This window comes from Stegodyphus dumicola, chromosome 12, assembly GCF_044657685.1.
Source record: "Stegodyphus dumicola isolate Sdum_Otavi_A_Nest chromosome 12, ASM4465768v1".
Taxonomy (NCBI): domain Eukaryota; kingdom Metazoa; phylum Arthropoda; class Arachnida; order Araneae; family Eresidae; genus Stegodyphus; species Stegodyphus dumicola.
The window spans coordinates 106808131-106821597 of NC_140779.1; the positions used below are offsets into that span (position 1 = coordinate 106808131).

The following is a 13467-nucleotide window of genomic DNA, read 5'->3' on the forward strand; positions in this document are numbered from 1 at the left end:
TTTAATCTTTTCGATCAAGGAAGTTCTGATCAGCCGGTTGGTGAGAACATTTGATGTTCAAAGATTTATTACTGCATACTTATCTTATCGATAATTAGCAATTTTTTAAAAAAAATTTCATCATTTCGTGAAGTTTTAGGTTAGAGAAAAAAGGAACTAGCATACACATAAAATTTAATTCACAGAAAGTGAGTACTATGCGTTAGCCTAAATATTAAACTATATTTTTTTTCCTTTTTAATATATTGTTTGTTCTTAAAGGCCTGACCATCTTATACGCGTAACCAAGTAATAACTAATGTATTCAATGTAATCTAGCATTTTCTGTTTAATTTTCAAATTAAAAAGAATTATCCTTTATCTTTTAGCCCAAAGGGACAATTTTCCAGATAGACTATTCATTCATTAAGCATATGCATCCGATGCATAATGCATAGAACTGACAAAGGAATAGACTGCTTATATATAAAGGAGGTCTTTCAATTTCCCCTTGTTCTGAGTTTGATATAATTTAGCAGCTTTAGTAAAATTTAAAAAAAAAAAAACTATTTTTCTATTTAATAAATGAAAAACTGATAATATTTCCTAAGATTTACTTCCATATAAAAAGCATCTAAGCAATTTATTGTCAGCATTACTCTAAATGCGCGGCTTAAATTACAGATTTACGTTTACAGAAGCACCACATTTCAAGAGATTATTCCATTTGACATTTGTAATCAGATTGGTATTGATAGCATAGCGACAAAAAAGAGCTAATATATCATCAGTTAAATCCCAGATGAAAGCCTGCGTAAAACGTATGCAAAAATGTTTAAAGCCTCTGGTTGGACTATCGACTTGTTTTAACATAGTGTCTGTATAAATGTCGACTGTCTTTCGAGGAAAGGCTACAGAGACTCTTATCTAGAGTTCATACAGCATAAATGTCACCTTCTGCCTTTTGTCACTTTATCTTCTCACCTGGATTTTTACATCCAAACTTATACGAAAGACTTTAAGAAAATGGCTTGGAATAAATTCCCTTTCAAGTACTTTGTATTTTATTTGAAAGGCTTAAGCGCAATGATTACTACCTGCGCTGTTTTATTAAATACTCTTACATCAATTACAGCGGCGGTCTTAAGCTGGCGGCCCGCAGGCCTCATGCGGTTCCCGAAGTAATTTTATGGGGCCTGCGAATACAAATTACCGTAAATTACTTAGCACTGTTATGACAATAATTTGTAATTAATTATAAATTAATTAAAAACATTAAAAAATCAGAAAGGTTTCAGATTTTAAATTACGTCCAAAGGGGCGTTTTTTAACGTTTTGTGGGTTACCTTTATTTATTAAATATCATGTTCTTTGCACTTAAACCATAAAATTCAGTTCAATAGCAATGTCGCAAACAGGGGCGTAGCTAGATTGGGGCAAGGGGGGGCATCTGTCCCCGGGCGCAGAATCCAAGGGGCGCCAAACTGATGTTACGATATTTTAGAATTAAATGTTTTCCAACCTTGGTAAGCAGTAGGGGGCGCGAAATCTTCAATTGTTCCTGGCCGCTGAAAACCCTAGCTACGACTCTAATCGCTAAATAATTTTAAAATGAGCCTAGCTTTAGAATTTTCGATACACAGTTCTGCGCATAGAAGATAAATTTTATGTAGAGTGTTGCCGTTGCTCGCTTTGAAATCCTTGAGTTTGTTAATCAAAAATTCGTAAAAGTTTTACAAAATATGAAATCAATAATAAGGTCTTCCACCTGCCCATATTCGTAAGAGGATTACGTCATTCAAAATTCGATAGCTCTATGTACCGTTGTTTTATCACAGTGCGAGAAATTGGCATACATTTATGTAGATTTTTCATTATTTAATTTCTTCAAATATAGTGAAGGACTCTTAACATTTGGTGGCAGCAGTTTTAAAAGTGAAACGGACATTTATAGTGATTCAACGCAAAATCGCAAAACGCAAACAATAGTCCTTCAGGGACAAAGCCCCTTTGGACTAATAATATATATAAATATATATTTAATATAATATAAATAATTTAATTTAATGAATTAAATATATATATTTAATATATAAATTACTTAAAAACTTTACGATTTTAATGGTTTGGAGTCTAATTTTTTATTATTAATTTACATAGTAATATAAATCTTATTCAAAGATCTGAAGATAAAAATTTGATTATCTATTATTAGCACTTGTCGGAAGATAAATATCCTTAGCTAACGAAATTTGCAATAAGATAATCGCTTTGTTTGGAAGAACATTTACATATGAGTTTTTACCGCAGTTGAAAATTTAGAAGTCTTTTAAACGAACCAGACTGCAGATGAGTATCTACAATTCGTGATGAAGATGCTTTCTAGTAATGTTCCTCCAAGATTACAAACTTTATGAAAATCGAAATGCTGTGAAGTGTTGTAGCTGAAAGGTGTAACAGAAGCAAAGAAGTTTAAAGTTATTTACATACACATATTTATTTTTTCTGTGTACGTCACAGAAAATCTAGTAAATAAAAGAAGGAGAGTAAGTTGTCATTATTCCCTCTTGGGAAGTTTTCGTATATTTCCTTTTAGTTTAATTTAAAAATAAATTATTTAACGGTTACTTCAATATATTTAAATTATTTGAATAAATGTCAGCCTGAAAAGTTTAGTATTTTATAGAGTTCCTCACTTTTATTCTGTCAAATTAAGTGTAGAGGAGCCTTGCCAAGCGAATAATCACGTAAATCCAAGCACAGAAAACGTTAAACCCAAAAAGGGTTAATTACCCTTTATTTATTCAAAATAAGATTAACAGTTGGTCTCTTTCTTAGGGCTTACAACAAAGCCTAAACTAGGGCTTAAAATTTGAGAAATGAGAACTAACTAATGACTAACTAAAGAGACTTAGCCGAAGCTAACACAATTCTAAACTAGTTGGCTGGTAATATTAAATTAGTCAGCGAACTATCAAAAGGCACGTAATACAGCAGAGCGTAACAATATAGTAATAACTAGCGTGTGCGCAGCCCAAATAGTGATAACTAGCGTGCGTAGTCCAAGGCAAACGCACGCTATTCAGGAATCTTAAAGGGGATATCACATCTATCGACGGTCCCCGCTAGACGGTACTTTTCTGAGGAAGGAGATTCTGGTAGCACTGGTTTAAACGGGAGGATTCCTAGAAAAAAAGAGCTTCACTGGGAGTGAAGTCCCGTCTAGCTACGCGGGATATTTTGAAACTTCGCTGAAAATGTTTCGTCTGCAGCTCTGTCCCGGGTAGAGATCAACCAATCAGACGAACGTTCTGCTTCTGAAGGATCACGTGATCCCAACCTGAGAGCTTATCGATTACTGTTTGGCGTTCAAATCTGTTTAGTAAGTAAAAGAGGTAACCTAGGCTAGGCAGATTTCGTGGAAATGTGCGGGTTCTGAGAAATGTCCCTTTCGACGTCCAGTTCCGCGTAGAGGAAATACATGTGATAGGGACTTAACCTTCTTTGTCGAAGTCAGTTGAACGTGACTTGGATCCCCTTTCTCATTTGCATTCTAAAAACTCATTCTAGTAGAGAGTTTTAAGTTGTAGCTAGCTAAGATAGGAAAGATGTAAGGTAAGATAGGAAAGTTTAAATTAAAATAACCGTTATAAAATTAAAATATACCTTACAATTTAGCCGTCAATTATCTGACCATTAAAAATTTTTTGCAGATACCAACTTTTAGATTTCACGCAGAAAATATGTATAAATTTGAATATATTCTTTGCTTCATTTTTATATGTATATGTTGACAAACGTGTAATATTTTTTTTAAATTTAGTTAATAAATTTTTTATTAACAAAAAAATTTTCTTTTCTTTCCTTATTTTTCCCCCTTGCGGCCACTTAGCTACTTTCAGATCTTGTATTTGGTCTGCTTGCAATTTCAGTTTGAGACCACTGAATTGCAGCATACCAAAGATAAAACTCTTTCCAAACACACAGAGATACACTTTTAATACTTCAAAAGGCCTCAAGAGTCATTGAGAACTGACTACAGTTTCCTTTCTCATATATCAAGTAGAAAAATTAGTATTGAATATATATCCGTTTTTAATAGACATACATTTTATGATCAAGAAACAAGCATTTTTTAATCATTTGACATCAGCACTTTGGTAATTGGATAAATACCAAGAAATATTAGTATAAATTCTGCCAATATTTTTAGAACTGGTGTAAATAATGGTTGTTGAATTGTAAAAGATGAATGCATATTTATATTATTTTTGTTAAGAATTTTGGTTCTTCTAGAAAATTCATCTGGCATGTTTAGTTAAACTACTATTTATGTTTTTGTTCCTAGATTACCTGTATTAGAAAGATTTGAGGAAATTTTATGTAAAATGCATGATTATGTTTAAAAGAGAATAATTTTACTTTTATTTTATCAACAGTCGATCAGCAGTTGAGAAAACTGATTAAGTGATTTGCAAAATACGAATTTTTTAATTAAAATTTTAAATGCTGGTTTTTATATTTTATATTTATATCTATTCCTTTTACACGAATTTAAAATTTGAAATTTTGTAATTTATGCTAAATTTCATACTTATCAAGAAAACTTTAGTACATTGGTTCCCCACTGGTATTGTCTTATGTGCTTCCTTTCACCATTAAGATGAGTCATCCCTTCCTTTCCCAAACTTGAACTATTTAGATTTTAATTATTTTTAACGTGTTTTTATAAATTAAGCAATAAATAAGAGTACAGAAAATGTTGATAAATAACAAAACTTAAATAAAAGCAGTTTTTATTTTACTAAACTATTTGAGAACCCCTGTTTTAGAGGGTACACAGGTCAACTGGCAATTCAAAGAGCTTATCTGAGTAATCACAACATACGGCGCGAAGGTTGCTCCATTCGCTTACCATGGAATGTGAAAATATCATATTTCATAAACTTGCAGTAATTCAATTGATAAGTCATTAATTTGATATGAGAAAATAAGCAACATTTTCCTATTTTTCATAGGAAGTTTCACGTTTTTCACCCGATAGCTTATGCGAATTTCTTTCTTAGTTTTTGCTCTTATTATTTCAAATGGCCGGACACTTGCAGTGAATGAAAAAACTAAACGGAGATTAATGGTACGACCGTTGGGACTGACCAATAACCACCGTCATTTAGCCTTCTCATCAATAAGAAGAACGTTGCCCAGGGTACACCACAAGAAGCAGTCGATTTCCCCCAAGCGAGAAATTCTCATTCTAATTTTCATGGAAAACACTCCAGAGTCTCGTACTCATCTTCCTCTAGCACCAAACCTCTCCAGAGGACTTTCGGCTTGTCACTATTTTAAGTGCTTCCATGTCGCACCAAAACTGTACATTTACGAACATCCAGATCTTTTCCGGGCTTCGAATCCAGGCTCAACAGTTAGGAGCGCTAATCGCTATGCCGATTAAAGCCGCATTCCCGCATTGTGAATCTTTCATGCAATGAAAACAATAATATCGGTTTTCTGATGTTAGACAAATCATAAGTTTAGCGGTAGCCAAGTAAATATGGTCATCGAAGCCAGGTAAATTGTTCTACTATTTTTTTCAGCAATCGTGCTTTTTCTTTTTACATGTATGTAAACATTTATTAACAGCTGTAAAGCAATAACGCTATTAAAAACGATATTTAATTTAAAATAGGCAATTGAAATATTTAAAAAGTAAAATATATGCAGAGATCCGAACAAGGTTCACTAATCTATTAGAACACAAAATTTTATCTAAGCATATTTGCCTTAAAATCGATAATTGTTCTGGAATATGAAATCAGATCATATTCGATTGTAATGAGATGATTTTCATATCTATTTTATCTCACAGCTTTCTCTTTCATTTATAGGGAAAACAGGAACAGACGATAAATACTAAAAACCGGATTGATCGACGGAGGTCAAAGTTCAGTCAACGGTAACCTCCAAATTGTTCTTTGATCTCAAGCACGTGGTTGCTATTCGAAGGTTGTGTTTTGATTCCTCCTGGTTGGCTGCTGGCTCTACTATCCCTCCCACCTTCCATCTCCCCCATCAGTTCAGAATCTCAACCATGCTGACGAAAACGAAAAGCGATCAGACAAAAATTCGGAACGGGCAGAAAACGTTCCGTATCTTCTCCAAAATGACTCGATCAGCGCCGGCCTATGTCAGGATGGAGAAAGATGTCAAGGAAGTAATCAAAAAGTGTAAGAAGTCGGAAACCGATTCGAATTCCAAGAGCAAAGAAAATAACAACGTTATTTATGCCAATAAAGAAGCGAAAGAAAAGAAGCCCAAGAAAAAGGTAAAATAGGCTTTTGCATAAATTTTAAATTAGTGATCATGTTTTCTGTTTTACCAATCGTGAAGGTGAGGGGTGATAATGCAATTTATGTCAAATGTGCAAACAAATTTTAATTCAGTGGCATTTTCGACAGGTAAAAGTTAATTAATTATAATGCTGCAAACGCACAGCCGAATAATTAAAATCTTATCAGAACTGGCAAAACTAAGTAACGTGACCTCGAGAGGTAGTAACACCCTCTGTTTTAGAATCCAAAAACCTCAGCTTAAAAACTTTTTAAACTCCTCATTTACATTTCTGGTAAGGAAACGGAAAAGGGCTGTTAAAGTAAAGGGTGAAATTATAAATAACTGATAAAAGCAGAATAAGGGTTACTCTATAATATGCAGATAAATTATATGTAAAATTATATACAGTTATTATATGTAAAACATGCAAATAAATTTTAACTGAATAGTTTTTTTTGAAGAGAAAATTAAAAAAAAAAAAAAAAAAGAATTATTTATTTTTTTTTAATTTTACGCAATTAACTATTTAGCCAATCACTATTTGAATATAAATGATTTTTAAAGCAATTTGTTACAATACGAAACTATGTATTATTGTTTATTTTGAGTAAATATATTTAAAAGCTCTTTATTTATTTTAAATTCCTTAAATGTGAAAATATTTTCTGATTTTCCTTACTGTAAGAATTCGAAACATAAAATTCCTAGGTATTATATTTATGAATGCGTAGAAAGAATATCCGTAGCATAGCATTGTTTTATTTGACGCATAACAGAGCTTAATTTCTAAAAATTTTAAGTGCTGAAACCCTATGGAAAATACAGCAATAAATGATGAATATTTAAATTAAATTAAAAAAAATAAATGCAAATATTATTAATAAAGTAAATTAAATTAATGATAAATACAGAATTAATAAAATATCAAACAATTAAATGAAAATAATAAAATAAGCCAAAGATGATTAATTTATTAACAAAATGTGATGAAGAGCATCACATTTTGTAAATAATTTAATCACCTAAGGGAAATGTTTCAAACAAGAAGGCTAAACCAAAAGAACATTGGATTTTTATTTTGGTTTAGCCTTTTTGACCAATGTGTATTATTCATTGTTGCACCAGGCCGGTTTTATATTCATTGCCCAGATTATCTATTAAATTGTCCGGCTTCCGTAGAAATTCTAAAATTGTGATGAAATAAAATAAATTTACAAAATTATTAGCGAGTATTTTATTTTAACTGCTAATGAATATAATGTCAGCCCCACCCAAACTTATCCCAAGGCCGGGAGTACCAAAAATATAATTTTGAATTTGTGACCCTCAAATGTATATCATATTGTAAAGCGAATGTGCCAGTTTCAATTTATAAATTTTTAATTTCTATTTTAATTATTCAAGGTAAGTCAACAAGTTCTGAATATTTATATTCAATAAATGTATAAATTTATCGTACGTAATAATAATTAGAGTAATAAGAAAATAAATAATTAGAGATAATATTTATAATTTTAGTCTTGTTGCTATTTAAACCTTTTGCTTAACAGAGACAATTACAAATTTATTACTACTGAATTTTTTTAATAAAATTAAAGTAGACAAAACAATTTGTTAATCTTAAAATTAATTAATTCAATAGTTTTAATAAATAATAATAAATAAGTTAATAATAATATTAATAAAGATTACAATAAGTAATAATTATAAATTAAAAATATAATAATAAAAAATATTTATTTTTTCTCACTGTGAATAAAACAAAAAAGGAGATATTTTTTCCCTAAACATTCTGATTTTAAAATGCCCGGGTCAGCAATTTTGAAAAGGTGACAACGCTGTTACAGCTCATTCTTTCTTGATAAGTTGGAATACAGCCTATAAAATTCCTCTTCCTAAAAGGCGATCGCTATTCGTCGGATTTTCTTCCTCAGCAGTTTAAATACCTCCTGCCTTTTCTCTTCGTCCCAAGGAAAGTGTGTCATACATCATTTTTTAAAACTGTTAAATATATAATAATAATAATAATAATAATAATATATAATTTAATATATAATTTCTGCTGTTATAATAATATATAATATATAACTTTCTTAGTTTTCAGAGAAAATTTTCCAAATGGAATAAAACCTGAGATTAAATAATAAGAATCTTGTATCTTTATCTTCTTTATTAAAGTTTACTTCGACGTATAAATAAAAGTATATATGTTTGCATGCAAACAATTATAAACAGTTATAAAAACAATTATAAAAAATTTACTAGAAATTACCTTCATCACAGATTTTAGATTTTAGATGCTCACCGATCAATCGAGTTTTTATTAAATTTTAACAATGAAAAAGGCTGTTCACATATAAATGTGTTCCTAAGATAGATTTCCTGGTGCGTTATTAACGTTTATATTTAATGGTAAGGAAAAAACGTAAATTCGGACTTCATAAAAGTAAAATCTTGTAATCTTTGCAATTCTGTATTTGCAACAAAAAAAAAAAAAAAAAAGGTTTACAGGTTAAGATAACCTGGTAGCCTGTAACTACTTAAGTCTCATTAACAAAGCTCTGACAGAAAGCGTACGAAAAAATTTCGTGGATCGGTGGCTTTTTTTCACTCTCCCTCCCCCCCAAAAAATTTACAAGGTATTAAAGAATTAATACATAAGTTAATCGTAATATTCTTATTACCATTTGCCTACAATCATATTTAAATGTAAAGCTATGTAAATGTTGCAATTATTACATATCAGTATAATTATCATATATAAGTAAATAAAATTTTGAGAAAAATCACACAATATTAAAAAAAAAATCACGAAAACCTTTGCATATAAAAACTTATCAGTGACGGTCCCTGGACAAGCGAATGAGGATCCCTTATCTACCATACCTGAAGCGCCACTTGTCTTGTTCTCAAGTGGCAACAACTGAAATAATCGGAATAAACAATAATGCTTTCGTTGGAAAGAACATCTCTGCAAACAACACATTCAGGTTTTAGACAATTTCCTTCTGATTGTGGCCAAAGGACAAAACCATATTTCAAATAGTCTGCGATATAGTGCCTTACAAAGTTTTTTCTTTTTTTTGGCATACTGTGGACTATATTCACCTTCATCTATATTCGAAGGGGCGGACGACGTACTTGGTTTTGGAGAATTCTTTCTTTGGTCTTTACACGAAATTTAATAATGTGCCTTTCGTTTCCTTCTTACTCATCCTGGTTATTGATTTTTAATCTACCTAGCACAGTATTAATTTCAGTGATTATTAAAACTAGTGTATAGTTTTCAGTTGTCCAAGCGTGCAGAGAATATAAGCAAGATAAAAAGCGAAACCTAACCTAAGACGCCTTAAACGCTACGATAGATATTCAGCGTTCAAGTAATCAGCGATACTCAAGGCAGACCAGGGGCACGCTAACTAGTGTACTAAGTGTACGGCTCGGCAATTTATGAAAGGCTATTAGATACATACTTCACATCGTTCAGTTTCGTTCAGATTGTATAACTTTTTCATCGTAGAAGTAGAGCGTTCAGTTTGTTATATTTTTCATCATCGATCATATTTTCTAGACTAGTAAACTATTGTTATTGTAATGTAGGTGCTGTTGTAATATCGGTTGTCGGCCGATGACACTTTGGGTTTTGGACAGATAGCTGGATATTTCGAGGTTCTGCAAATATTTCTTGCGGACCGACGGTTGAGAAACACTGACTTAGAGTATCACGCCTTCAGGTTGGAGGAAATAATGGCCAGATTGTATTGAAGGCAGAGATTTTGAGGGCTTATAGGAGTTTTTTATTGTCTGTTATTTATTATATTGTTATTATGCTGAGTCTGTAAACAAAACAATGGGGCTGTAGTGTATATGTCTTTTGGCAAGCATTCACAGTAGATCCTATGTAGAAGACTGCATAGCTGAATTCTCGCTATGTCTTTGAAGAACAAATACTGCAGAAGAAGGTATTAAATAATCTTTTTATTTGAACTAAATTTAACAAGATGCACTCACTGGGTGCTCACAATTCACCACCACTTCTGGCTAAATAAAATTGAACAGAAAATAAAAAAAATGTAAAATCGCAATAAATTGGGATTGACTAAACGACTGGCTTCTTATTTATCTAAACCGCTAAATCGGCTGCACACAGCAAAGCCAAGCCTATATATATAATCTGAAGAGATATTATATATATAATCTAATCTATATATATATATAATCTGAAGAGGGTGGCAAACACCAACTAGAGAACAGTTGTAGAGAGTAATTACGCAGCATAAACTCTGGAACTAACTCCGCTACTACTACGAACTCTTGAAACGCAGCTTAAATACTGCTTCTGAACACACTTAGATTTTACATACTACATTGTTAAAATTTACATTCCGGCAGAAAACTGAAATCATGAGGGAAAGGAAAGTCAACTAATAATAATCGATTATGATAAAATAAGGTTTTTAAGGCTTGGAAGGTAACAATGAGACACGGAGAAATTATTAGAGGACCTAAAATTGAGCTCAACGAGATAGATTTGGGACAGATACAGAAGAAACAGCAAAAGGCGATTGTGGAAGAAGTTTCTCTAGAGGAAAACACGATATTTGATCCATGAAATTATGAAAAAATGAAGAGGAAAAGTTTTTTGTAATGATATCGTCCTGATAAATTAGTAGCAAGCTACAGCTACTATTTTCAGTGACAAAAGCACATATCACTTAAAATACAGTGTACTCTCGGTTATCCGAGCGTGGATTATCCAGTTTGGGGATTATCCGTGGGTGGCAGCGCCCATGCACGTACACTCAACGCTATGCGTGAGACTGTATAAAAAACAAACACCCGCAAGTCCGAGAATGCTCTAAAAAACCGCTGAATTGCATCTTCAGGTTTAGTTTTAATGATTACCTGGTGCAGTTCCTTTCCGTATGTGCATAATCGAAGCCATCGTTGATTGTATTGGATACCATATATATGGAGTAACAAAAGCTTGGTCGAAAGTAAAACCAATAGCACTGGTTCGATCATGGAAACGATTCTTCCTGTTGCAAAAATCAGAGATTTAACAAATTGCGATCAAGTCGAGGTAATAACTGAAGTCGTATGTCAAAAAATTGGAAATATAAAATTATTCGAAAATGTCGATCGGGAGAGCATCGAGGAAAGGTTCGATGACAATTCGAGTCTTTCAGTGCTCGAGTGATGCGGATATTGTTTGAAATGCCACAAGAAGAAAAGAGGTAGAAAGTGATATTGAAAATACAAACTAAGAAGATACATTATTTCCGAAATCGCAATGATTTCTGTTGAAAAACTTTTGCACTGCGTCGACAGAGATTCGAATGTTATGATAAAATAGCATATCGGAAAATACGCAGTGAAATTCGACAAAAATTTAAACATTCTCAAATCAAAGTAAAAGGGCTGACTTTTTAAAGAAATAAACACCTATATTTCTTTAAAAACTGATAGTTTGGAAACTGATGATAGCATGAAAACTGATAGTTTGGATTATCGGTGTTTTTCAGTTACCGTGACCTGCTTCTCCAACATTAACCCAGATAATCGAGAGTACGTTGTTCAGACAGCAGCAAATGACATTGGATAAATATAGTGAAAAGGAGGCCTAGTGAGTCCCAAACAAAGTCGAGTAGCTCTTATAGATAAATAAAAGATAAAAGATGCTAGAGAAAGACAATTACTTGTGGAAGGAGACTTCTCATCCAAACAATAACCCATCTTCCTTTTCTCTGCGTCGTCTCTTTCCATTGATTCCTCCCTTGCAGGTATGATAAAATTAAATTAAATTGTCGTCCATTATGCCTGTTTAGCGTTGTGTTTACCTTCTTTTATCTTAAAGATTTTGTAAGGATTATATTTATTTAGCTAACCGTTAAATTCTGAGTTAAACTTCCTATCCTATCGCTTCTTAATTTCAACTTACCACTTCCAGCCAGAACGTAGTTCTAGAATCACGTTTGAATGCAAATTGAGGAAGAGTGGTATTTAACTGCGAAGTTATACTGTCTTAGTCAGAGAGAATCAGAGATTCTGGATAGTACGCGTCCACCTTTTTAGGCTACTCTCTCTTAACCTATTATTACTTTAGGCCCTTGATAGCTTCGCAGTCAATTAGCGTTAAGGGGCCAACTCCGTTAGAATCTTGATAGCTTCGGCTATATCTTTTTAGTTAAGATTAGTTTAGTTTAGTTCTCAGTCTCTTAAGTTCAAGCCCGAGCGTCGGCTTTATTGTACAACTCCAAGACGGAGTTCTGTTACACCTGTTTGGAATAATAAAGGGTTATTTCACCCTTCTACCTTGTTGTTTTCTGTCACACGAACTCAAGCGATTATTCGCTTATCAGTTCTTAAGATTCTTCACATTCAACTGTAACTTAACGTACACAGTATAGAAGCTTTACAATTTCTTTAGATTTTCTGTTATGAACTTGCGCACTGAACAGTAAAGAAATTTTAAATAAACAATCATCTGTAGTGCAGGAACGGACTAAACCGTTTTACACGAAACCCTGTGGGGAAAATAGTTTCCATATACTAATATTTCGGATTAGGAACGGCTTTTCAGGAACGAATTATATTTATGAAATGAGCTTAACATGTGTCTAATATACAGTAGACGTCACTTAATATGATTGCTGATAAATGATATCATTCTGATACTGCTATCGAATTACTGAAGTTCCGGCCGTTTGTACATCAAACAAAGAAAATACATTGATTATTGTCATCAATAACTAGGTTAATGTTATCAAAATACTATAGAGGGAATTTTTCAAACAGAAGTAAATTATCCAAATATTGATAAATACATATATATCAGAGGTAAGATTTAATATGCAGATACAAAAACTGTATACAGTAGTACTTTTATTAGTTCAAAGGGGCTTCGTCCCTGAAGGACTATTGTTTTCCTTTTGCGATTTTGCGCTGGTTCACTAAAAATGGCAGTTTCACTTTTCAAACTGTTGCCACTTGCATTATATTTCAAGAAATTAAATAATGAAAAATCTGCATAAATGTATGTAAGTTTCTCGCATTGTGATAAACCAACGATACATAAAGCCATCGAATTTTGAATGACATAATTCTCCTACGAATATGTGGAAGACCAAATTTGAAATTTGGAATTTGTTTTATGAT

At 32.2% G+C, this 13467-nt stretch overlaps 1 protein-coding gene across 2 annotated transcripts in view; it reads left to right on the forward strand.

The window, feature by feature from the left end:
* The window catches only part of LOC118203919 (uncharacterized), a 98769-nt gene that overhangs the window by 59495 nt on the left and 25807 nt on the right, over nucleotides 1–13467 (forward strand). For both annotated transcript variants that reach the window (XM_035376236.2, XM_035376226.2), the window contains exon 2: nucleotides 5865–6301. In XM_035376236.2, coding sequence (XP_035232127.1) covers nucleotides 6068–6301 — 234 coding nt within the window. In that variant the 5' untranslated portion in view covers nucleotides 5865–6067. The remainder of the gene's footprint in view (nucleotides 1–5864; nucleotides 6302–13467) is intronic.